General features: G+C 41.4%; 2 protein-coding genes across 5 annotated transcripts in view; one reads left to right on the top strand and one right to left on the bottom strand.

The window, feature by feature from the left end:
* sarnp (SAP domain containing ribonucleoprotein) overlaps positions 1–20,187 on the top strand; it is a 64,589-nt gene extending 44,402 nt beyond the window's left edge. For all 3 annotated transcript variants that reach the window (XM_014132575.2, XM_045691600.2, XM_014132573.3), the window contains 2 exons: positions 18,159–18,245; positions 19,272–20,187. In XM_014132575.2, coding sequence (XP_013988050.1) covers positions 18,159–18,245; positions 19,272–19,313 — 129 coding nt within the window. In that variant the 3' untranslated portion in view covers positions 19,314–20,187. The remainder of the gene's footprint in view (positions 1–18,158; positions 18,246–19,271) is intronic.
* A 1,481-nt stretch (positions 20,188–21,668) lies between these two features.
* LOC106565435 (growth/differentiation factor 11) overlaps positions 21,669–27,749 on the bottom strand; it is a 54,589-nt gene continuing 48,508 nt past the window's right edge. The window contains exon 3 of one of the 2 annotated variants that reach the window (XM_014132571.3): positions 21,669–25,877. In XM_014132571.3, the coding sequence (XP_013988046.2) occupies positions 25,497–25,877 (381 nt within the window). In that variant the 3' untranslated portion in view covers positions 21,669–25,496. The remainder of the gene's footprint in view (positions 25,878–27,749) is intronic. The other variant, XM_014132572.3, reaches the window with a different exon arrangement.

Genomic DNA, 27,749 nt, shown 5'->3' with positions numbered 1-27,749 from the left:
CAGTATTTTTCTAACCTCATAGTGTTGGAATATGTAAAACACAGACAATTCATGTTTTTGACTGCACTGGGTCTTTAAGTTTTCTTGTTTGGTAAGGCCTTCATACACAATTACTCAATTGCGGTCTGCATGAAAATTTAATCTGCTGTTGCTATTGAATCATCTATTAAATGATCTCTGCCAGCACCCTCATTTGCTTTGCTGTCATTTACTGTCATATTACATCACATTCACTAATGTTTTACATCAGTAAAACAACTTGTACCAATTTGAAAGATAGCCTTTTACTTCGCTTAAAAATATAATACTAATGATAGCCTTCTGGTAATTATGTTACTGTGATTTAGTAGTAACTTGTGGTGATGAATTTCCTCATACAGATCTATAATTTCAGTCAGTTTCAGCCTTTATAATCCCTGTTCCTGAATGAATTATCAACCCAAAACTGCCCTTCTTTCCCTCTCCCCTGCTCGCACGCCATGGTACTGCAGGATGTTCTCCAGCATTATGTAATTGCCCAAAGAAGCCATGTCCCTGAGGTATGCGTGGTTAGGGCTAGGAGAGCTTTAGTTACCAGTGATACCTCACCCCCCACTGCCTTTTCATATCCGAATCTCATTTCCTTGCGGACTTGGTTATGACCGAAGCCTCATTACTCCGCCTCGGCCCCATGCGGAGCGTTCCAGTCCGACCTGGAAAGGAGGGGGTGGTGTCTCTAATGAGGGCTCCCCGGGGATTGGGGGCAGGGACCCGAGAGCGGGTGACCTGCCCGTGGACCTGGCTGTGTTTGGGGAGGCGTGCATGGACTAATGTGATTGTTTAAATGACTAATTAAGAAAGTATTATTGGTGCAGCAATGCTGGCAGCTGGTGTTAGGGAGAGAAGTGAGAAGGTAGAGGTGGATTAGCTGGAGAGAGAAAGAGAACCATTTATAAGGTAAAGAGGCTTGAAGAAACAATCGGTTACAGTGCCTTACGTTGAGATTTTATGTTTTTGTCATTACCAAGCAACTGGAATTTGAATGATTTTATTTTGCTATCTGACCGTGTGTTCTTTAATTGGATCTCTGGGTCAACAACATGGCCTAAATGTAACTATTGTTAAAAAAATATATTGGTTCTCCACTCTTGTTGTGTTCAGACCACTCTTGTTGTGTTCAGACCACTCTTGTTGTGTTCAGACCACTCTTGTTGTGTTCATGTGTTCAGACCACTCTTGTTGTGTTCAGACCACTCTTGTTGTGTTCAGACCACTCTTGTTGTGACGTGTCTCTAATTTACTTCTGCTAATGCTAATACAGGGCTCCAAGCTAATGATGGCTAGCTCCCAAGTAGTCACTGCTGAGTACACTACAGGGATTTTTCTGCCATTGAAATACTTGGGTGGGCTGCCTAAGTATCCAAACAGTGTTAAAAAAATGTATATATGAGAAAAACAACCTGCACTCACTAATTGCATAGTTGAGCAGCAAGATGGTTAAATGCCAAGTTGATTAGTTGGTCAATATTTTCAACTACAGTGCCTTGACTTTTTTCCCTTGACATTTTCCACATTTTGTTGTGTTGGTCTGAATTTAATATAGATTAAATTTAGATTTTGTGTCACTGATCTACACATAATTCCACTTTGACACTATGGTGTATTATGTTTGTACACATTTAATTAAAAATGAAAAGCTGAAATGTCTTGAGTCAATAAGTATTCAACCCTTTTGTTATGGGAAGCCTAAATAAGTTCAGGAGTAAAAATGTGCTTAACAAGTCATGTAATAAGTTGCATGGACTCACTCTGTCTGCAATAATAGTGTCTAACATGATTTGTAAATAACTACCGCATCTCTGTACACCCCACATACAATTATCTGTAAGGTCCCTCAGTCGAGCAGTGAATTTCAAACACAGATTCAATCACAAAGACCAGGGAGGTTTTCCTATGGTTTGCAAAGAAGGGCACCTATAGGTAGATGGGGCCAATGGTGATTTTTAAATGATTACAAAGTTTAATGGCTGTGATGGGAGAAAATTGAGGATGGATCAACAACATTGTAGTTACTCCACAATACTAACATAAATGGCAGAGTAAAAAGGAAGCCTGTACAGAATAAAAATATTCTAAAGCATGCATCCTGTTTGCACTAAGGCATTAAAGTAATAGTGCAAATTAATTTTTTGTCCTGAATACACAGTGTTATGTTTGGGGCAAATGGTGGTGGCTTGCATCATGTTATGGATATTCTTGTCATCGGCAAGGACTAGGGAGTTTTTTAGGATAAAAATAAACGGAATAGAGCTAAACACAGGCAAAATCCTGGAGGAAAACCTGGTTCAGTCTGCTTTCCAACAGACACTGGGAGACAAATTCACCTTTCAGCAGGACAATAACATAAAACACAAAGCCAAATCTACACTGGAGTTGCTAACCAAGAAGACATAGACCCCTTTCTGTGTTTACAAATATTGCCGCACGATGATGATGTGCGCAAGTTGGTGGCAGAACAAGGGGGAGTTCTTATAGAACGGCAGCAAAAGCCTGTATTTGCATGTTGCTTATGAATTCATTTCACACTACTTTTGGATTGTAATTGGATTTTAAGGCTCATATGAATGTCCTGCTTAATGTAATGTTTGTCATCATTGCAAATCAACTGCATTATACTGAAACAACAGTTAAACTTCAACCAGTAAAATGGCTCTATGGCTAGCCTTTACTACAGCCTATATCAATGAGAGTTAGGATTCTAGCTGCTGCATCCAAACTAGTTACACTATTTTGCAAAGATCACAACCAAATATAATCTTAGCGATGGTTCAAGCAAAAATCAAAACGTATGAAAATCCCAAAAAAGGGATTTTGTTTAGAAGTAATAAAAAAGTAAATCTAGGCTATGTTGAATGGGCACAGATGGCCATCGCTTTCTTAATGCCGCCAAAAGTTGCACGTGACGTCAGTGTTTCATGTACTAGAAAATGGTCTTGAATGTTCCGAAGAGGACGAGTTACAGTTTTGACTTAAATCGGCTTGAAAATGTATGGCGTGACTTGAAAATGGTTCTCTAGCAATGCTAGAGAACCAATGGTATTGTGTATATAATTTTCGTTCAGTGAAGTTACAGTTGAAGTCGGAAGTTTACATACACCTTAGCCAAATACATTTGAACTCATTTTTTCACAATTCCTGACATTTAATCCTAGTAAAAATTCCCTATTTTATGTCAGTTAGAATCACCACTTTATTTTAAGAATGTGAAATGTCAGAATAATAGTAGAGAGAATTATTTATTTGCGCTTTTATTTGGGGGTCAGTGAGTCAGAAGTTTACATACACTCAATTAGTATTTGGTAGCATTGCCTTTAAATTGTTTAACTTGGGTCAAACGTTTCGGGTAGCCTTCCACAAGCTTCCCACAATAAGTTGGGTGAATTTTGGCCCATTCCTCCTGACAGAGCTGGTGTAACTGAGTCAGGTTTGCAGGCCTCCTTGCTCGCACACGCTTTTTCAGTTCTGCCCACAAATGGTCTATTGGATTGAGGTCAGGGCGTTGTGATGGCCACTCCAATACCTTGACTTTGTTGTCCTTAAGCCATTTTGCCACAACTTTGGAAGTATGCTTGGGGACATTGTCCATTTGGAAGACCCATTTGCGACCATGCTTTAACTTCCTGACTGATGTCTTGAGATGTTGCTTCAATATATCCACATAATTTTTCTTTCTCACGATGCCATCTATTTTGTGAAGTGCACCAGTCCCTCCTGCAGCAAAGCACCCCCACAACATGATGCTGCCACCCCTGTGCTTCACGGATGGGATGGTGTTCTTCAGCTTGCAAGCCTCCCTCTTTTTCCTCCAAAACATAACAATGGTCATTATGGCCAAACAGTTCTATTTTTGTTTCATCAGACCAGAGGACATTTCTCCAAGAAGTACGATCTTTGTCCCCATGTACAGTTGCAAACCGTAGTCTGGCTTTTTTATGGCGTTTTGGAGCAGTGGCTTCTTCCTTGCTGAGCGGCCTTTCAGGTTATGTTGATGTAGGACTCGTTTTACTATGGATATAGATACTTTTGTACCTGTTTCCTCCAGCATCATCACAAGGTCCTTTGCTGTTCTGAGATTGATTTGCACTTTTTGCACCAAAGTCCGTTCATCTCTAGGAGACAGAACGCGTTGCCTTCCTGAGCGGTATGACAGATGGTGTTTATACTTGAGTACTGTTGTTTGTACAGATGAACGTGGTACCTTCAGGCGTTTGGAAATTGCTCCCAAGGATGAACCAGACTTGTGGAGGTCTACAATTTTTTTCTGAGGTCTTGGCTGATTTCTTTTGATTTTCCCATGATGTCAAGCAAAGAGGCACTGAGTTTGAAGGTAGGCCTTGAAATACATCCACAGTTACACCTCCAATTGACTCAAATGATGTCAGTTAGCCTATCAGCAGCTTCTAAAGCCATGACATAATTTTCTGGAATTTTCCAAGCTGTTTAAAGGCACAGTCAACTTGGTGTATGTAAACTTCTGACCCACTGGAATTGTGATACAGTGAATTATAAGTGAAATAATCTGTCTGTAAACAATTGTTGGAATATGTACTTGTGTCATGCACAAAGTAGGTGTCCTAACTGACTTGCCAAAACTATAGTTTGTTAACAAGAAATTTGTGGAGTGGTTGAAAAACGAGTTTTAATGACTCCAACCTACGTGTATGTAAACTTACTACTTCAACTGTAGATGGGTGAGGCCAAAAATCTATTTAATCAATTTTGAATTCAGGCTGTTACATTAGAAAATGTGGATTAAGTTAAGGGGTGTGAATACTTTCTGAAAGCACTGTACATTAGAAAGACAAGAAGGAGTATTAGCAATGTTATCTGCCAGCTCAAATTGAACACGATTACACCGTTTTACAGTTTCCCAAAAATGTTCTGTGCTCTTCTTAAAAGCTGAGAGGAGTGAGATTGCATAGGGGTGACTTACAAGTACACATTTTAATGGCCTTTGATTTATAGAACTTGGCAGCACATATTGCCTCAGCCTTTTTTCGCCAGACTGTCCCACATTGCTCTGTGGACCTGCTCACATCAGGAGTGTTATGGATAAGTGAGTCAGAGGCCAGGACTCCTAACACCTGAGGAACACAGCACACGGTTTGTGGGGGGTGAGTGCCATCAGAAGACTGAACTCTTTCTCACAGATTTACAAATCCACTCCCTTGATAAGAGACCTGTTAGGTCAAGCTGGTTTGTGACAGGTTTAAGTGTGCGTCTATGTGTAAGGCTGGTTGTGTAGCCTAACCGGGGAAGGCATTTGTCTTGGTTGTTTTCCAAAATGGCTGTGGGAGTTGTAAGTATTGTTGGTGTTGGGGGTAGTGTTGAGGTGAGGTTGAATGTGTCGATGCTGGCGTTTTGATGGGGGTAAATTTGACCTGACAGGGCCCAGGGTCTCCAATGAATCAAATGTGTCAGGAAGGCGCTGGAGATGGAGCGGTGCCCATTGTGGCACTGACACCTATGAGAGGGGCCTTGGCTGCTCTGGGTCAAGTGTGACACCTCATTAGAACAATGTTGATTTAGTGAGGCCACAAGGCACTGGACAGAGAATGAGGCCCACTGCTCTTCATCTGAAGGGTAATCAGCTGACAGCTTGCAAATCAAGCACCTCCAATGCCACCCTGCCCCCTCTTTAAATCAAATGTTATTGGTCACCTACACATATTTAGCAGATGTTATTGGGGGTGTAGCGAAGCGCTCGTGTTTCTAGCTCCAACAGTACATTAGTATCTAACAATTCACAACAATACAACACAAATGTAAAAGTAAAAGAATGCAATTAAGAAATATTTAAATATTAGATTGAGCGATGTCGGAGTGGCATTGACTAAAATACAGTAGAGTAGAATACAGTATATACATATGAGATGAGTAAAGTAGTATGTAAACATTATTTAAACATCATTATTAAAGTGACTAGTGTTCCATTATTAAAGTGGCCAGTGATTCCAAGTCTATGTATATAGGGCAGCAACCTCTAAGGTGCAGGGTTGCGTAACCGGGTGGAAGCCGGCTAGTGATGGCTATTTAACAGTCTGATGGCCATGAGATAGAAGCTGTTTTTCAATCTCTCGGTCTCAGCTTTAATGCACCTGTACTGACCTAGAGCTGCTGGATGGTAGCGGGTTGAACAGGTAGTGGCTTGGGTGGTTGATATCCTTGATTATCTTTTTGGCCTTCCTGTGACATTGGGTGCTGTAGGTGTCCTGGAGGGCAGGTAGTTTACCCCTGGTGATGCGTTGGGCAGACCGCAACACCCTCTGGAGAACCCTGCGGTTACTGGCGGTGCAGTTGCCGTACCAGGTGGTGATACAGCCCAACAGGATGCTCTCGATTGTGCATCTGTAAAAGTAAGTTAGGGTTTTACGTGCCAAGCCAAATTTCTTCATCCTCCTGATGTTGAAGAGACGCTGTTGCGCCTTTTTCACCACACTGTCTGTGTGGGTGGATCATTTCAGATCATCAGTGATGTGTACTTGAACCTTTCCACCTTCTTCACTGTGTTTCCGTCGATGTGGATGGGGGCGTCCTCCCTCTACTGTTTCCTGAAGTCCACGATCAGCTCCTGTATTTAGTTGACGTTGAGTGAGAGGTTATTTTCCTGGCACCACTCTCCCAGGGCACTCACCACCTCCCTGTAGGCTGTCTCATCATTGTTGGTAATCAGACCTACTACTGTTGTCTGCAAACTTGATTGATTTGGAGGCATGCGTGGCCACGCAGTCATGGGTGAACAGGGAATACAGGAGGGGGATAAGCACGTACCCTTTTGGGGTCCCTGTGTTGAGGATCAGCGAAGTGGTGGTGTTGTTTCCTACCTTCACCACCTGGGGGCGACCTGTCGAAGTCCAGGACCCAGTTGTACAGTGCGGGTTTCAGACCCAGGGCCAAGAGTTTAATGATGAGCTTGGAGGGTACTACGGTGTTGAAGGCTGAGCTATAGTCAATGAACAGCATTCTTACATAGGTATTCCTCTTGTCCAGATGGGATAGGGCAGTGTGGAGTGCAATGGCGATTGTGTCGTCTGTGGATCTATTTGGGCGGTAAGCAAATTGAAGTGGGTCTAGCGTGTCAGGTAAGGTAGAGGTGATATGATCCTTAACTAGCCTCTCAAAGCACTTCAGAAGTGAGTGCTACGGTGCGATAGTCATTTAGTTGTGTTACCTTTTCTTTCTTGGGTAAAGGAACAATGGTGGCCATCTTGAAGCAAGTGGTGACAGCAGACTGGGATAGGGAGAGATTATATATGTCCGTAAACACTCCAGCTGGTCTGCGCATGCTCTGAGGATGAGGCTAGGGATGCCGTCTGGGCCGGAAGCCTTGCAAGGGTTAACAAGCTTAAATGTCTCTCTCACATCAGCCACAGAGAAGGAGAGCCCATAGTCCTTGGTAGCGGGCCGCGTCAGTTGCACTGTGTTATCCTCAAATTGGGTGAAGAAGGTGTTTTAGCTTCTCCAGGAGCAAGACGTCGGTGTCCGCGACATGGCTGGTTTTCCCTTTGGTGTCTGAGCTGTTGAATTGCGACTCCACTTTGTCTCTGTACTGACTTTTTGCCTGTTTGATTGCCTTACGGAGGGAATAACTACACTGTTTGTATTCGGCCATATTCCCAGTCACCTTGCCATGGTTAAACGCGGTGGTTCACACTTTCAGTTTTGCGCGAATGCTGCCATCTATCCACAGTTTCTGGTTTGGGTAGGTTTTAAAAGTCACAGTGTGTACAACATCTACTATACACTTCCTGATGAACTCAGTCACCGTATTCGTTGATGTTATTCTCAAAGGCTACTCGGAACATATCCTAGTCCGCATGATAAAAACAATCTTGAAGCATGGATTCCGATTGGTCAGACCAGCGTTGAATAGACCTTAGCACGGGTACTTCCTGTTTGAGTTTGTGCCTATAGGAAGGGAGGAGCAAAATGGAGTCGTGATCAGATTTTCCGAAGGGAGGGCAGGGGAGGAGGGCCTTGTAGGCATTTCGAAGTTAATCATGAAACATACACCCCCGCCTTTCTTCTTCCCGGAGAGTTCTTTATTCCTGTCTGACCGATGTACTGAGAACCCAGCTGGCTGTATGGACGGGGACAGTGTATCCTGAGAGAGCCATGTTACCATGAAACAGAGTATGTTACAATCCCTGATGTCTCTCTGGGAGGAGATCCTCGCCCTGAGCTCGTCTACTTTATTATCCAGAGACTGAACATTAGCTAGTAATATACTCGGAAGTCGGACTGGAAGTCCACTCTGAATACCTCTTCTCCGCCGGCGGTGTTTTGGAGCAGCCTCTGGAATAAGTTCAATTGCCCTGGGGGGTACGAACAAAGGATCCAATTCGAGAAAGTCGTATTCCTGGTTACCGACGCTTTGATATCCTAAAGTTCTTTCTGGCTGTATGTAATAAGAAATTCTGGGCTAATAATAAAAATCTAAATACTGCAAAGTTGCTTAGGAGCTAGAAGCAGAGCTGCCATATCTGTCGGCGCCATCTTACATTTGCACCCTGTCCCTAGATTTATTTTATTTATTTTAAATATTTGTATGTTGAATATATAAGGTAGCTAAGTTCACAACTGTTTTCAGTCACTTGTTTCGTAGTATTTCCTCCCCTCTTTTCTTTTTCTTAAAGAAATGGGTGCAGGTCTGTTTTTGTGACCTCCCTCTATCCTTGTCAGAGTATCCCTGACCTGTCACCTTTTGATCTTTGGGGTTGGATTTGTTCTCAGTAATGTCAAGATTAGTTTTGACAATCTGCAGTTGAGCTTGTAGAGAGGCCTTGCAGGTTTTGGGAATGGGGGTGGGATGGGCAGAACACATTTTCACATTTTATGTCTTCATTTTTTATTGCTCTCCCCCTGAATGATTTGTGGGTACTGGTGGATCATTCCTATTTATTCTGTGATGTCCAACTTACATAGGACCCCCAAAAATCTCTATTTAATACATTCTTAATTCAGGCTGTAACACACCAAATTGTGGAAAAAGTCAAGGGGTGTGAACACTTTCTGAATGATCTGTACATGGCTCCTGCGTGGCGCAGCGGTCTAAGGCACTGAATCTGTGAGAAGGCACATCTGTTAATTGAAATGCATTCCAGGTGACTACCTCATGAAACTGGTTGAGCGAATGCCAAGAGTGTGCAAAGCTGTCATCAAGGCAAAGGGTAGCTATTTGAAGAATATGAAATATAAAATAAATGTTGATTTGTTTAACACTTTTTTGGTTACTGCATGATTCCATATGTGTTATTTCATGGTTTTGATGTCTTAACTATTATTCTACAATGTGGAAAATAGTAAAAAAGAAAGAAAAACCCTTGAATGAGTAGGTGTTCTAAAACTTGACCGGTACTGTATGTGAAGTAGTATGCAATTGTTGGGGACCGTGCGTGCTACTTTCAGAACTACAGGCTAAAAAGTATGCAAAGTACAGGAGAATCTCTATTAATAGCCTACTGAGGCATGGAATTCAATAGTTCGAACATTTCAACCATGTCCTTTGTGTACAACATGAAGTTTGTATGTAAGCTACACCAGATAAAGGCGTCATCGCCAATCAAAGCGGCAGGGGAGCACTGAGCAAGCTGCTATGTAGGCAGCGGAGTGGGAAGCAGCTACATAAAGAAATCTATAACCGCAGCCACTACGTATTTTTGTCTTGAACACGTGTAACCTTTATTTAACTAGGCAAGTCAGTTAAGAACAAATTCTTATTTACAATGACGGCCTACACCAGCCAAAACCGGACGATGCTGGGCCAATTGTGCGCCGCCCTATTGGACTCCCAATCACGGCTGGTTGTGATACAGCCTGGATTCGAACCAGGGTGTCTGTAGTGACGCCTCTAGCACTGAGATGCAGTGCCTTAGAACGCTGCGCCAGTCGGGAGCCCATCCATCTGTCTAAATCGTTACGACAAAGTGTATATTTTGTTCAAATGTTAATATCCTTTCTTCCTTCAACTACCATTGCGCAAAGCAGTTTTCTCCTCTTGTCTTCAATCTTGCAGGCTCGCAGGGCCCTTGCGCGTTGCCATAGAAACTTGACTCACACAGCTTTGAGCTAGAAACCCAATCTCTTCCAGGTTGAACATAGTCAGATAATGCCGTCTGTTTCAAGGATTTTACAACTAGCTAAATACTTCACATGCTGATATTGAATTATGTATTATTGTGTGTTACGTTTTCTAGCTAGCTACCTTGCTACCCATCCAGCCTTTCTAGGGGAAGCATTGTATTGTGGGTTTTGTAGTCAACTGGAGCACTGCAGATTTCCACAATTTTCACGTTGCTTATTATAATGCTGAAATGGCCCAAAAAATCGCAACCTATATTGTTCTCATATATTTACATTATTTAACAATGTAAATCATAGGGATTTGTAGTTTTGAGTGGATTATTCCTTTAAGTCATACAAACCATATCTACCTGTATTTAGAAGCAAATATGTTTGACTAACTCTAACATCATATACACAATTTAAAAATCTCTGTTCTTTTAACTTAAAATCATGAGTGAGCATAAAATCACCAGTCTGATTAATCACCAACTCATTAGAATGTATGGTGGATGGCTGTTATAGAAATTGTGTAAACAAGCCTAGAGTTCAAAACTGTATCCCCCACACCCCCCTTATCCTCTGCTCTCCATTTCTCTTCTGTGTACCCATTTACTGAGGTTACATGTACAGGTGAATGCATATTCTAAGAGTGTGTGCATGCATTGAGTTGAGCTTGTTTTTGCTGACTTCATGGGGTGACAGATGAAAAACAATCTGTTTCCTTTCCATTTGCATTATTCAAGTGTGTTCATTTCTGTGCAGTGGGGAGCTAACATGATGCATCCCAGACTCCCAGTGAGTGCAGTCATTCCCCAGGACAGGCTAGAGCTAGCAATGAGTAAGTGGACCAAGCACTGTGCACTCACGCTATAAGGGGACATAGGCTGCACTGATAGACAGATTTCATCATCTCTCAATCTATTACTGAACCGTTTTTCATGTTATAGTATTGAAATAGTACGGAGGTATCAGGATACAGTGGAACACTAGTGCCTATTACACCGCAAAGCCACTCACTGTCACTGCTATGCTATGAAAGGCTCCCACCAGCACCTAAATCATTGTGGAAATCTTTTTATATCTGCAACGGTTTGAATTTGAGTGGGGTGACACTGATGACTTCCCCCATATGTGATGGCCGGCAATCACTACGCTGTGCCCCCCTCTCCCTACCCTGCATTCCACAAAAGACAATTGAGGAGCCGTTTTCTGCATTACCACATCATGCATACTTTAATTTGAATTGAAGAAAAGCAATGAGCCAAATTTAATTTATCGGTCCTGAGAATGAATGAGTGAATAACTGAATCCCCAGCTTCGGTCATTTATCATTCTCCACACATAGACAAGGCATTTGTCTACTCATTTGAAGGACCATCATTTACATGTGTGATTTTTAAGGAGGAGGCTTGGCCGGACTTTCAGCTCTATCTGCATTTGAATCTGGAATTATAATAGCAATGCCTCCCCCCCCCCCCCCCTCCCCACAAAGTGTATGGAACCACACTCAAATGTACGCACACACTTTTGAATAGAAGTATAGAGGGCCATCTGTCCTATCTGGCCATACATATCTGGGAAAATAAAGAAGGCTTCTTGACATGTCACATAATTTAATGTCCCTCAGAATAGGGGCACAGACGTCAGTTCAACGTCTTGTTTTGATTTACATTTGGTTGAGTTCAAAACAAAGTTTATTAGTCGCTTACACAGTTTAGCAGATGTTATAGCGGGTGCAGCAACATGCTTATGTTACTAGCTCCTGACAATGCAGTAAAATCTCAAACAGGTGTACACAAATAATGAACTTAAACTAAGAACAAGAAATAAAGAAATGTCGGAACGAATCCAATTAACCCATATAGCACTGTAACAGTAATCCAAATGCAATCTATACGCATCTACACCAAATGAATTTACACAAGATATACTAAGAATGATATATACAGCAGGAAATAAATTGGTAGTTCTATTTTATTTTGAACCTCAATCTTAAGCTGTTGGGGGGGATACTAAGCTAACATATGGAATTGTTTTAAGATGGTCATACCATGGATCATTTAGCTTTTGATTTTTAATTTTATGACCCCTTTAGGTATAAAAAAAATCTATATTTAAAAATGATTTGAAACAATATTTAATTTGGCCTTTACTACTGAATAAGGCTTTGAAGTGTCCTATATCTTGGAGATATAAGAAAGCTCAGGAAATGTATATATTTTTTGACACATTTAACCCCTTATTTTTGTTGGCACAAAACTACCTCCATACTTCCATTCGTTTGTATGGGTTACCTTCAGACGAGTCCCCTTTCTATAGAGTGGTCATATTAGTTTGTAAGCTAAAGCGTTCAGACGCTACCGATTTTCAGAAGGCCAACATTGGGTGGATACGGTTGATTGAGACGCAGCCCATGCAAAAAATACATATCTCAAGCTTAAACTGCTGGATTTGGATGGGGATTTGCATGATCGAGAGGGATAGAGAGCAGTTGCTTCGTGAGGTATCTCGTCCTGAAAATACATGATCTAAGTGAACAATAGTTGGCATTCAGCAGTCAAAAAATATGCCTTATTTATTTTAAAGAACCATTTTGTCAGACAGTATAAGGCAGCAGCTCTATAGAGATGAGGTGATGACTTGGAATTAAATAATAGTAATCAAATAAAACAGATACACAACTTAAATTTGATTAAAGTAATGTGAATAAATGATGGTTAATAAGTGATAAGCAGTAATGGTCACTACCATCATGGGACTTTATTCATTGTTTTATTCTGTGTTACAGCATTCAACTCACAGTGCATAGTGCATTTCATCAAAAAAATTATAATAATCGAAACTGAACCGACCTCAAAAACCACTAATCGCTCAGCAATATATATTACAGTGAGCAAGAATCCAGTATATAAATAAATATGCAGTGTGTATAAATGGTAACTAAAATGCTATGTACAGTAGTAGAATTGTCAACTAACGGGAATTCAATGTGAAATCAAAAAAAGATCACATCATTGGATTTAGGTTAAAAAATATATATTTTTATTTACTTTTTGCAAACCCAAATTTAATTTTCCACGTTGATTCAATGTCATCACATAGATTTTGGGGGGTTGAAATTATGTGGAAACAACGTTGATTCAACCAGTTTTTGCCCAGTGGGTGATGTCAAGGTTCAGAGATGATCGAGAGTTCTTTGTCGGTTTCTGTTAATCAGAAATAGCAATGTCTGAAAGCTTTCGTATTTGACTGTTTCTGTGGGCAAGGTTGTGATTTGTGGGAAAAGTGACATCATACGAAAAGTGTTAGACCCGTCATCTCGCCTCTGACCGGTTCATTTTTCCCTCCGTTTTTGCATTTAGCTAAGAATGATAGATTTATGAATGCACTTAGCTACATGCCATGGTCCACTATTGTAGCCTCTGATTTTTTACTCATTAGTCTGAATAATAACTGTCACTAATTCAAGCTGTTCTAGAATGGCTTTGTGAGTAGAGAAAGGAGGAGAGCGAGGAAGAGGGAGAGCAAGAGAGGGAGGATAGAGAGGCCTGAGAGATTAACTCCAGTGAGCTCACTCCGTGAGGCCCAGGAATGGCTGAATATTGTTCTAGGGGTGGGGGGGGATGAACTTGATGATCTCGGGGGGTGGAGGGGGGGATTGCTGTTCCCTGCTCCTGACAATCAAAGTTAGATTGGCCAGCACTGTGTCAACACTGGCCTCTGCTTAAGGCATCACAGGGGCAGGGGGGGACAACCGGTTTTTGAGAGTTTGCCATGTGAACTATGGAGAACCCACAGAGCCTTTCACTGACTGTGCAGGCCTTAAAGAAATGCACAACTCTTTTCATAGGCCAACACTGAAACAACTCTTCCCTCAACTCAATCTTTTGTGACAAACTTATCCTCTCAGTACATGATTATGTTCTTCTGTTCATCAATATCTTGTGAAAATAGTATCAAGTAATTGGAAATGAAAAGACTCTCCACCTCTTCTTCTCATTCCTTCGGCACATCTTCACTGTGAAGGGGCCAAAACGATCCATTCCTGTTGAATAGAAGGGTGGTTGGTGAAGGCAGAGCCAGGAAGAAGTAACACTACATGACCAAAAGTATGTGGACACCTGCTCGTCGAACAACTCATTCCAAAATCATGGCCATTAATATGGAGTTGGTCCCCCTTTTGCTGCTATAACAGCCTCCACTCTTCTAGGGAGGCTTTCCACTAGATGTTGGAACATTGCTGCAGGGACTTGCTTCCAGTCAGCCATGAGCGTTAGTGAGGTAGGGCACAGATGTTGGGTGATTAGGCCTGGCTCGCAGTCGGCGTTCCAATTCATCCCAAAGGTGTTCAATGGGGTTGAGGTCAGGGCTCTGTGCAGGCCAGTCAAGTTCTTCCACACCGTTCTAATAAAAACATGTATGTATGGGCCTACCTTTGTGCACGGCAGCATTGTCATGCTGAAACAGCAAAGGGCCTTCCCCAAACTGTTGCCACGAAGTTGGAAGCACAGAATTGTCTAGAATGTCACTATGCTGTAGTATTAAGATTTCCCTTTACTGAAACTAAGGGGCCTAGCCCAAACCATAAAACACAGCCCCAGAACATTATTCTTCCTCCACCAAACTTTACAGTTGGCACTATGTATTCGGGCAGGTAGCGTTTTCCTGGCATCCACCAAACCCAGATTCGTCCGTCTGACTGCCAGATGGTGAAGCGTGATAAATCACTCCAGAGTACGCGTTTCCATTTCTCCAGAGTCCAATGGAGGCAAGCTTTACAGCACTTCAGCCGACGCTTGGCATTACGCATCTTAGGCTTGTGTGAGGCTACTCAGCCATGGCAACCCATTTCATGAAGTTGCTGACGAACAGTTATTGTGCTGAAGTTGCTTCCAGAAGCAGTTTGGAGCTCTGTAGTGAGTGTTGCAACTGAGGACAGACAATTTTTATGCGCTTCAGCACTCGGCGGTCCCGCTCTGTGAGCTTATGTGGCCTACTACTTCGCTCCTGAGCCGTTGTTGCTCCTAGACATTTCCACTTCACAATAGCAGCTCCAGCAGGGCAGAAATTTGACGAACTGACTTTTTTTGAAAGGTGGCATCCTATGACGGTGCCACGTTGAAAGTTACTGAGCTCTACAGTAAGGACATTCTACTGCCAATGTTTGTCTACTGAGATTGCATGGCTGTGTGCTCGATTTTATACACCTGTCAGCAACGGGTGTGGCTGAAGTAGCCGAATCCACTAATTTGAAGGGGTGTCCACATACTTTTGTATATATAGTGTAGGTCAGACACTTTAGGCACATGGGGTATGGCTTTCCATTCTCTGCATTTGAATGTTGTTCAGACTCACAGCTTCGACGTCCCTTCAAAACCAGAAATGACTGTGGATGTCAGCACGAGGATGGAGAAGCTTGTCATCATAGTGTTTGAGACTGGAGCTACGTGATTGGGTTCTTCAAATCTAGCACTGATGCATGCACAATTCTGGTTTGAGAATCTCGGATCTTCAGAGCCGGCCCCCAACTCGAATGAGACCTGTGGACTTTTCTAATTCAAGAGAGAGGATTTGCAGGCAGCTTTTCAAGGGGACTGCTTTATCACTTTCCAGCGAATGGAGGTCTTCTGGTAAGGAATTTCTCTGGCAGTACTAGAAAAGCAGTATCTTAAATTGAGAATGGTCGGTATCTGGAGAACCAGGGTTTTAAGGGGAAGCTTGGTTGATAGACTGGTATGTGGCTTCAATCAAATCAAATTTTATTTGTCGCATGCGCCGAATACAACCTTACCGTGAAATGCTTACTTATAAGCCCTTAACCAACAATCCAGTTCAAGAAATAGAGTTAAGAAAATATTTACTAAATAAACTAAAGTAAAAAATTATATGAAAAATAACACAATAAAATAACAATACCGAGGCTATATACAGGGGGTACCGGTACCAAGTCAGTATGCGGGGGTACAGTTTAGTCGAGGTAATTTGTACATGTAGGTAGGGGTAAAGTGACTATACATAGATAATAAACAGCGAGTATCAGCAGTAGCAGGGGTGTCAATGTATAGTGTGGGTGGCCATTTGATTAATTGTTCAGCAGTCTTATGGCTTGGAGGTAGAAGCTGTTAAGGAGCCTAGACTAGGCTTGGTGCTCTGGTGCCGCTTGCCGTGCGGTAGTAGAGACAACAGTCTATGACCTGGGTGACTGGAGTCTTTGACAATTTTTTGGGCCTTCCTCTGACATCGCCTAGTATATAGATCCTGGATGGCAGGAAGCTTGGGCCCAGTGATGTACTGGGCTGTACTCACTACCCTGTGTAGCGCCTTACGGTCAGATGCCGAGCAGTTGCCATACCAGGCGGTGATGCAACCGGTCAGGATGCTCTCGGTGGTGCAGCTGTATAACTTTTTGAGGATATGGGGACCAATGACAAATCTTTTCAGCCTATTGATGTGGATGAGGCGATGTCGTGCCCTCTTCACGACTGTGCTGGTTTGTTTGGACCATGATAGAACCTTAGTGATGTGAACACAGAGGAACTTGAAGCTCTGGACCCACTTCACTACAGCCACGTCAATGTGAATTGCGGCGTGCTCGGCCCTCCGTTTCCTCTGTAGTCCATGATCTGCTCCTTTGTCTTACTGACGTTGTGGGAGAGGTTGTTGTCCTGGCACCACACAACCATGTCTCTGACTTCCTCCCTATAGCATGTCTCATCGTTGTCGGTGATCAGGCCTACCACAATCGTGTCGTCGGCAAACTGAATTAATGGGAAACTACACCCCCAACTACACCTTCTTCTGATGTGGTTTAAGCATTGTTGTGGACTTAGAACATCAGATTTTTGTAGTTTTTCTATTAAAAAAAGTGTGAAAACCTGAAAAAAATAGGGAAACCTGGAAAAACTAAATGGGGAAAACTGAATTTACCAAAAGCAGATTTTATAGAGCCCTACAACTGTATATTGACTTCAACATCGCTAACAATAACACACTTTTTGAGATTGCGCAAAGGTTACATTTTTTTTATCTTCAAACAATCAATGTAAATCTGATATTGTCAAGTTAAAATTGTAATATTTGTGTATGGAGGTTAGGTCATTATAGACTATAGGCTACTTGTTCAGCCCGCAAATTAAAGATAACATTTAAATGATGCGTGCAGCATCTGCTTTTCCAGGCAAGTATTCTTTTCATTGGGGGCCAGTAGCTTTCAGTTGGCACTGGCCCGGTGTGCCAATGGCATATTTATCTGAATGTCAAGCCCTGCAAGGGCATTCTAATTTAAAAGATGGCTAGTCATTTTTAGCCTGGTTCTGTATGGAATGCAGGTACATTATGGGCCTCAGGTACCTGCGCAGCGCCAAATCATGTGCTTGTGCCATTAACTGAAAAAACATTATCACCGGTGCCACCAGTGGAAAAAGTTAGTCTAGAAACCTATGGTGAGGAGCGCTTGCTAGGAAGCATTTCACTGTACCGTTTACACCCTGTATCCTGTACACTTGACCAATAAACTTCGATTTGATTATTGCTGAAGTAGCCTATGGCCACAATTGTAAACTTCAGAAAAATATGTAACTTTGACCAACTTATTTTTCTTCTTAATTCAACAATTATGGTGGTAGCGCAACCAAAAGCTCATATTTGCCTTCTTTGTTGGTCTTTAAGCTAGTAATGCTGTATGCGGCGTCCTCACTCTCAGCCCATCCCGCTCCTCACGTTGGTTATGGAATGTGGACGGGGATGGAGCCGACCTCAAGGGTTGTGTTTTGGAGGTTTGACCAGTGACCTGGAATCTGTCAGTTTGTTCTTGTTGGCAATCTCTTGCCAGAACACAGTGTGTGAGGGAAAAGCTTGCTGTGTCCTTGCATAACCTTAACATTATTCGCCAGGCCACCAGAATTTCAGCCCTTTTAATTTACACCCAGAATTTGGGGGTATTTTTCTTCCCCCTTACTCAATGTACTTTTGCATTTCTGTCAGCGGAATGTCATTTATTTGTTGCTTTTCCAAAAGTCTAAGTCTCCTCATCCATTTCTGATGTTGTGTTGCAGGTTGAAGTCGATGAGAAGCTGAAAAAGAGGAAGGAGAGATTTGGGATTCTCACTGCTGCTGCTGTAGTTGGGGCCGAAGATAGCGAGGTACAAAAGGTTTTGTTTTCACGTTCTTGGGCTATGACCTGTTGTTGCCAAAAGAGAGCTGGTGGGACAGATTTGTAAGTAATCAAACACTGTTGTGAGAAACATTCAAAATAAGCGAATGAAATGTTCACATAGTTGTGTTGGGAAGGAGGGTATAAGAATGTTTTGTAAGTTGCTATTAGAATGTTTTAGAACAGAAAAAGAATGAAGAATAGCAAACTTCTGAAAGAAGAATAATTGGGCATTGCCTCAATATTTAGGTGGTGTTTGAAAGAGAAAACCAAAATCAAACATTTTAGTTGATGTTATGAACCTATTTTGAGTCAATAGATGTGTAAAATATGTTGGGTAAATGTAATGTGAGTCATCTTTAACAAGTGTAAATGATTGCTTAATTTCCACATTCCACAATTCATATTCTTGGAAAATGTAATTGTTTCCGAAGTTCATGGGGTATACAGCGTCGAGTTTAACTTTACAGTTCTCAAAGTTTCTACCTTGAGTTTTTTGAAAATGTCTTGAATGATTGATGTTCCCTTGAACATACACACAGGAATTCCAGATGATATCGGAGCATGTCGATGATCTATATAGTCATCCAGCAATGACAAGCAGTTAGTGTTTTGTGCATTGCTTAGTTCTGCTGTTATGATATCTAGCATACAATATGGTTATTAATTATTTTGCATAAATAAGTAATCAAATTACTAAGTCATATATGTAAGGATGATGCTTGCAGTTGTAATGTTGCAGGTATCAGGCCTGCTTGTTTTGATACTGACTTAATACTCTGATGTGATGTTTCTGCTTCCTCACCACCACCCCGTCATTTAAATAATAATTCAGCAATTCTAATCTCACTTGATAAGAAAGATCTATTTATTATTGTTGCACATGCATATTCCACAAATATAAATCCTGAGTCACAATTTACAATTAATTATGTATATGCTCTTCTGTATACATTTGAAACACATGACATTTATGTAGAATGTTCCTTACATGTTCATTTCCCCCCCATTTCAGGCAAAGAAGAGGAAACGTGCAGAACGATTTGGAAATAATTGATTCCATTTTATATTTGTACTTTTTTAATGATTTAATTTTGTATTTTTTTAACTTGTTACTCTTGTTTTACAGTGGTAAAATACCAACCTTTGCTGTTCAGTAAGAAATAATCTTTACAGTATGTAAAAGTTGGGAAATTAAAGATTTTATCCAATTTCCCACAAGTGTCCTAAAAACCCTTGAGTCCTATTGCTGTTGGGAAAAAAGTCTGTGTACCCCATCAGGTGTTAAAGGAACTCCTCCAGGGGAGGGATGGTCCTGATGTATCTGCTCTGCTCTGGAGGGGAGAAGGGGCTGATGTTCCCTGGCAGGGATTTTAATAACTAAACAACATATAACTAAACCTGTCAATAGTCCCCTGCAAACCAGGTGTTATGGTACCACTGCTCCAGGTTTATGACATGTCACTCAGTGGACATGCTGTAACAAGTGTGGAGGCACTAAGCTACTTTTCAGTTGGGAATTCATTGTTATATCAGATATCCACTTCAATAGTTTGCCAGTTTAGATTCCTGGCTGCACACTTAAGCTAACTTCATCATGAGAAATGCATCATCTTACAGTAATTTAATAGTGCTACAAAATACATTTCAGACACTTTGGGATGATTTAGGCATAGCATTTCAAACATTAAGTATTGACTTGGCATTGATTTTTGAACAGAAATGCTAGTTGGCATTTGGTAACGTGAGCCAGGTAAACAAAAGCATTGTTGTGGCTCTGCTTTTCCAAAGACTACTTTCATATTGTTTTCCTTACACTGTGATTTTTAATTTGGGTGAACTATTCCTTTAACACGTTTGCTAAGTGGGTTTGTAAACAGTTAATAATGAATAGATCGTTTCTAGATCTGTAATAAAACATGTGACTGTTATTGGACTTCTGACAAATTGTTCTTAATACATTTCACAATATCATTTAAATCAAACTCCAGCTAAAAGTCTCCTTAACCATATGCTATAGCATCAGCAATACCTACTAACACCACCAATACTGTTTTTTCCCCCTTCATATTTAAACAATTTAACCAACACACTTGAATATTCCCTGAGACAGTAATTTGGGATGGAGGCAATTATCACTTGAAGTTGAAGCGTCCCTGAAATGGGCTGAACTGGACTCTTTCATCCTTCACACAAGTGAACAAGTGTGATTTTTCTTGAACAACCTCCCTCTCTGAACACTGGTCTGTTATTGAGCAGGACACAAAAGTGTTACTGATTACTGTGTTCAGCAATCAATCCTATTGAGTGCTGCCCCCAACTTACCTTCAATGAACTTTTCTTCACTTTATGGCTATTGCTGCAATCATGAACTTCCCAACCCTCTTTCTTGAGAGTTTTGTAAGATTTTAATATTTTTCTTGTTTTCTGCTCGAGTGCATTTAAACAGGTATATTTTATGATTTGTAGCTGTTGTCAGTGGTTTAATGTTTTATGTGTTAAAGTATAGTGACACATTTAGCTGTAATGTTTGTGATAATGTAAATGACTAATGATGATAAGGAGTAGTTCTGGAAGTTGGACAAAGTGTTAGTAGCTAAATAATTGCCACTTTAGCACTTTAACCAGTGCCTGTCACTTGTAGCTTACCTGAGGGGATCTGATTGCCCTTTGGCAGCATGAAGTTGAGAGCTCTCATACCCCCCCTCAAATGATCTGTGCTCTACTAGTTTGACAGTTTTTCATTGAAGACGACATTGACTGAGAACAGGTCCCCTGTGGCTTTTAGTGGTCCATATAGACCAGAAATTAGTTGTGAATATCTATCGATGTGTGCGCATAGGTGAGAGTTTGATTTTCAGTGTGTGTGATTACGGGCAGAGTGTGTGAATGTTTTGTTTGGGAACGTTTTTGTGTGAGCGTGTCGTAAGGTTTATGTCATTGCTGGCGTCAATGTTCTCTTCTCTGGGGTGAGTGGTCTGTGTGCATTTGCATCAGTAAAGAGCTCCGTGTTCAGTCTCATTTGTCCCCCATTGATTCGCTAAATTAGGTTGATGAGAGGCCGTCCTATCAGGTGACATATTAATTGGGTCATGCTAGATCCCGTACGAAATCTAAACAATGGCCTCCCAACACTAAACCTTTCTCTTCGGCCTGTTTCTCTCCTCCTCTCTCTCTTCCACCAATTAGCCTCAGAATTAATATGTCAGTTTCCTGTTACCCTCACCCCTCAACCATCCCAAGAGTCAGGGTGCCACCAGGCAGTCCCTGACCTCTTAAATGCATTTTGTGTGACCCATGACAGGTATGTTTATAAGTTAGGAGCTGGAAATGCTACAAGTAAGGTGTGGCAGTGGGCTAGGGTAGGGGTAGCCAGAGAAACACAGGGAAAGGTCAATCAATCAGCCATGAATTTCGTAAGCTAAATAAATGATTTATTGTACAAAATAAAACAGAAAACAAATAACAAAAAAGAAAAAATAACAATGGAACAATTATTAATATGCACAACCATTAAACTACAATGTTGGGGTGAATTTTATCTACACAACATGATGAACAAATGAAAGCAAAAGAAAGTTGGCAAAAACAGAAGCGGAGAACCTGTCCAAAACATAAAATGTCAACATTTGGGTATTTATTTACATAGAGATTTTTTCCTCTCATATATTTATATATATGAAAACACTTTCTTACACATACCAGTATACAGACAAAAAAATTCAAAATGCAACTTTATCCACAGCATTAACCAGAGTTCAGCCATGGTCCTGGGCACAGCGATTTTCTTCTTCTTTTGTCAGTATACATTACCTTTAGCTATTTGCTTCAGTCACTCTTTTGAACTCAGTTGTCAATTACTCAATCTTGACTTGAGACTAAGGCGACCCTGTGGCTTTAGTCTACTTTTTTGGGTTTACTATCCAGGTTACAAGTTTGCACAGATTAACTCATAACAAAACCTAACTGTCAAATTTATAACAGAATGCTGAAGTGAGGTAGACATACTTTGAAATTCATTGATTTGATCTTAATAAATACAGAGACACTTGACCAGTTGAATTGTTTCCAACCGCTGCCCATACCACGTTTTTTTCTCCCTTTGAAATTGTTTAGCATATATATTCCTGCAGTTACAAAAGTTACAGCACACATCATCCTCTACTTTGGCTAACGATCCCTGGATACTTTTTCCCATTCTAAAATGGGCACTTTCACTCAAAACACACAAAGGCAAAACATGTCTGTGTTAGACCGTCAACACAAGTCGCTCAAATTCAAAAGGACAAAAGTCTCTCAGAGTTGATGACAGATTGATTGAAGTTGACGGAGGGGCATTTCCAGTTTAAAGCGTTCTATGTTCATCGGTCCAGACACTTGTAACACACGACTTATCACCCCGGGAGGCCGACGAGGCCTTTTGGCCGCTGGTCAGTCCAGGTTTCTGAGATGAGTGTAAGAGGAGCGTGAGAATATGGACAGGCCTCCGCTTCAGACGAAAAGGAAGTCAGGAAAGCGTGATGGTAACAAAAGAAGTGATAGGCTCACTAGTCTATCCACATGGTGTATCGCGAGATGCTTGGACCGTTCGTTTTTCAATTGTAAAAGCTCTTGTGCTCGATAAGGTAAAACACAAACACAAACAACACGACTCCTCACGCCATGAACGTCCCATAGTGCAAAATTTATTGTTGGTAAGGTAGTGCCCAGAAAGTATTTTTTGTACCCCTTTTTATTATATACATATATTATTTATATATAATGTCAGAAGGCTCTTCCTTTATCCAACAGCATAGTGCTTTCGTTTTTAACAAAGGGATATCTTCGCTTTGACATCCAGGAGACAAGACAGACTTTCTAATCTACGCTATGTTCAAGCACTTCCAATATTTACTGCATGTTACAGATGCAGTTGAGGTGGGGGTGGGGGCATTGAGATATTAAATCAAAATATATATTCTCTCTAAACTAGAAATGGCATTTCAGCTGTATTCTTGTCCGTATCAATGTTCCTTATTTTCATATGACTCACAATCTAGTTCTTCATCCCTTTACTTACTAGTATGAAGCCCTATGTCAATCAAGCATTTGAGTTTCTTTCCAACACAAGGTTGTCTTCTTTGCCACAACCATTTTAACATTCCCACCATAGCAACTTGTCAGAATAAATTTGGTCCTCTGATCATTAGGTTTGTTTGTGTAAATGGGAATGTTAAATGCAGAGTGAAAATGACAGAAGTATATAAGGCTGCGTTTACACAGGTAGCCCAAGTCTGATCTTTTTTTCCACTAATCTGTCTTCTGATCAATCAGGTCCACTCTGAAAAAGATCTGATGTGATTGGTCAAAAGACCAATTAGTGGGGAAAAGATCAGAATTTGCTTGCCTTTGTAAACACCGCCTAAGTAGGCTATATTCATGTGGACCAGGTTAGTCAATATACTTGTGGGGTTCCCTTTCACTGGGAATTTACTCCATAATCTGACAATTACAGTAGTGTAAACTGGCACCCTTGCATGATTCCCATATTCTTGATTTTTAATTCTTGATTTAGTTGATATGTAATAGATATCCAAAGATGGGCTTTACAAATATCTAACAAGCCAAATCTTGAATTCTAAAATTGTGTGCCCTAGACCAACCAGAAGGTTTTATGAGTGTAGCTTTGACATGTTTGTCTTAGTTCATCTAAACATTTTGCGCAGGTTGATATTGAGGTCATCTGAGCTGTTATGTGAGCTTCTGCAGTAAAACAGGTAGAATGTGTATTTCAACCCTTTCCTGTTCACTTTTAAAGGTCCATTGCAGGTGTTTTTGTCTCAATATCAAATAATTTATTGGTATCAGTTAAGTACCTTACTGTGATTGTTTTCAATTAAAATATTCAAAAGAAACAAAAATAGCTTCTTAGCACAAAGCTATTTCTCAAGAAGGAATTTGAGTGGTCTGAGTGAGGAGCTTAATTGGAGGAGGCTAATGGGAAGGCCATATAACCTGAAAACTTGCTGTTATTGGGCAAGTTCGTTTGGCATGGCCCGGTGCACCGGGTGGCTGGAGATTTCACTTAAGGACCAATGGAATGGTCTAAAATGTACAAACTCTGCCTACACAGGGCACTGGGCCATGCAAAATGAACTTGCCCATTGTCAGAGAGGACGGCAAACTCTGTTATTTGTTTATTAACTCATACCACCTGATGATGTCGCCAGGCGGTCCAAAACCCCACCCTTGCAAAACAAGCTGAAATTTCAGGCGGCTTTTTCAAACAGCTCTTACACTAAAAGGGCATTATCATAATTTTCACAGTATTATTCTAACCTCAGTGTGGTAATAATATAAAACATAGGGAAATCACATTTTTGACTGCACTGCCCCTTTAAAGGTAGTGAAATAACTCCTTTCTTTTCTTATTTTTCTCAATATAACTGTGAAAGGGTTCAGAGGACACAGAGTTTGGCTTTGGATCTCAACACTTTAAACCTTTAGAACATTATTATTTTCATAAACATTTTGGATTCATTTCATAAACTTTTAAGTCTAAAAGTAGACAAGTAAGGGAGATTTGTTTTGTAATGACATAAAGATGCTAAAAGTGAAGCATTGCACAATAGCACTGGTAATTAGAAGATGAAGTCCCCCTCTATTGGCACTGTCTATAAATGTCTTGGTTGTAAATCAAATCCCATTGATAGGAGTATAAATGTGAATAAAGCAATTTTTACACAGATAAAACAGTTTGGCCCCTCACCTCAGAACTGTATTTGCTTGGAAGTAAAGATGTGGTAAAATTATAATATACTGTAACTGCTTAGGAATGTCTCCCTCCATCAGCCTGGATCCACTATCCAGGACATCTCAACAAAGACACCATCTTTTCAAAAAACCTGATAGACATTTTCTTTCAAACATTTCTTTGAAGAAAACCAACCACAAAACAAACAAACACCTAAAACATAGTTTTGTCTTATTTACCATAAGTTTCTCAAGCTGCTCCACAGACACATCCCCTTTATAATATTCAATATATATTTCTACCACAGCCTCAGTCCTATCTTCATTTCATATTTCATTTTTACGTTTGACTAAAATGAATAACTAAGAGAATGTCGGTCCAGTGGGATTTTTTGTGGCGGAGTGAGAAGGGGGAGAAAGTCTGGTGCCAGAGGAGCGCTTAGTCAGGGTTTTGGGTGGAAATGATGTGGAGTTAGGCGTGCACGAGTATGCATGACTTCCGTTGGGTCTAAGAGCAGCCACATCTGTCCACCACCATGCCAGGGATCTTGCCGTGGATGATCTGCTGCTTGTCGTTAAAGTAGAGCATGTTGATGGGCGACATCTTGGTGGGGGTACAGCAGGGCCCTGCTGAGCCTCTGGGGTTGGCGTGTTGTACCAGGTGGGTGTGTGGATACTTCTGCATGAACATGTATTCGCACTGGCCCGAACAGTAGTTGGCCTTGTAGCGCTTGGGAGCGATGATCCAGTCCCAGCCGAAAGCCTCAAAGTCCACCGTTAGCGGGTAGCGGCAGCAGCGGGATTCAGTGGAGTGCTCATCGCAGTCCAGTCCCAGGTTACGTCGGGAACGTTTGGTCGTCTCGAGAACCTTAACCTCCAGGAACGGCTGCTGGAGTCAGGGGAGGGGGAGGGGAAAGGAGCGGGGACAGGAGGAGAATGGAGGTGATTAAGATAGAACTCAACAGTGAGGCGAGTAATGCTTCTAGGAAAAAACCTGGAGTACTGGGACGATTAACGTCACTGGAGAAAAAATGTAATCAATGCACTCCTCTTACTACCTATGGTTTTAACAGGGTTGGAGAGTAACTGATTACATGTAATCAGTTACATGTAATCTGATTACCAAAAAAAACGAACTAATCAGTTACGTTACCAGGAAAAAATATATTGTAATCAGATTACAGATACTTTTTGAAAAACTTGGTTACTTATTGGATTACTTATAAATTCAGAAAGGATGTTTGTGAAAAAATACATTTACACCTTTCTGTTTTCTCAATGACACTCAATCAGCATTGAAAATAGGCACAAATTGAAGTTTGTTCCACCAGAGACCACTGTGATGATACATCAAATACATTTGATGGATATTTTTTGCATTCTTCTAATGCCTCTTAAGGGGAAAGAAATCCAACAGTAACGGAAAGTAATCCCAAAAAATCTAATCAAATTGTATTGGTTGCATACACATATTTTGCAGACGTTATCGCGGGTGTAGTGAAATTCTTATGTTCCTAGCTCCAACAGTGCAGTAATACCTAACAATACACACAAATTCCAAAAATATAAAGAAAGGAATTAAGAAATATATAAATATTAGAACGAGCAATATCAGAGTCCAGAATATAAATACACTGTATATGATGGTGTGGAGACATTATGGACAGTATATGAATAGAAAAGGTGTTTACAGCAGTAGTTATATAGGATGAGCCTGGACTAGAATACAGTATATACTGTACATTATGAAGTAGTTAAAACAGTATGGAAACATTATTAAAGTGACCAGTGTTCAATGACTATGTACATTGGGCAGCAGTCTCTAAGGTGCAGGGTTGAGTACCGGGTGGTAGCCGTGTAGTAACAGTCACTAAAGTTCAGGGCAGGGTACTGGTCGGGGCCGGCTAGTTGTAACTATTTAACAGGCTGATGGCCTGGAGATAGAAGCTGTTTTTCAGCCTCTCGGTCCCAGCTTTGATGCACCTGTACTGTCTCCGACTTCTAGATGGTAGCGGAATGAACAGGCCTTGGCTCGGGTGGCTGAGGTCCTTGATGATCTTGTTGACCTTCCTGTGACCCTGGGTGTGCTGTAGATGTCCTGGAGGGCACTCAGTGTGCCCCGGTGATGATTTGGGCTGACCGCACCACCCTCTCGAGAGCACCGCTGTTGCCAGGCGGTTATACAGCCAGACAGGATGCTCTCAATGGTGCATCTGTAGAAGTTCACTAGGGTCTTATGGGCCAAGTTGAATTTCTTCAGCCTCCTGAGGTTGCAGAGGCACTGTTGCGCTGCCTTCACCACACTATCTGTGTGGATGGACCATTTAAGGTTGTCAGTGATGTGCACGCAGAGGAACTTGAAGCTTTTCACCCTCTCTACTTGGGTTCCGTCGATGTGGATGGGGGCGTTCCCCCTCTGCTGTTCATGATCAGCTCCTTCATTTTGTTGTCTTTGAGGGATAGGTTCTTTTCCTGGCACCACTCCACCAGGGCCCTCACCTCCTCCCTGTAGGCTGTCTCGTCGTTGTTGGTAATCAAGCTTACCACTGTTGTGTCATCTGCAAACTTGATGATTGAGTTGGAGATGTGAGTGGCCACGCAGTCATGGGTGAACAGGGAGTACAGGAGGGCGCTGAGCATGCACCCTTGTGGGGCCCCCGTGTTGAGGATCAGCGTAGCAGAGATGTTGCTTACCCTCAGTTGTACAGTGCGGGGTTCAGACCCAGGGCCCCGAGCTTAGTGATGATTTTGGAGGGCAATA

Source organism: Salmo salar, chromosome 12, assembly GCF_965601325.2.
Source record: "Salmo salar chromosome 12, fSalSal1, whole genome shotgun sequence".
NCBI classification, from domain to species: Eukaryota; Metazoa; Chordata; class Actinopteri; order Salmoniformes; family Salmonidae; genus Salmo; species Salmo salar.
The sequence above is the reverse complement of the archived record's forward strand: the minus strand, read 5'-3'. Positions and strand labels throughout refer to the sequence as shown.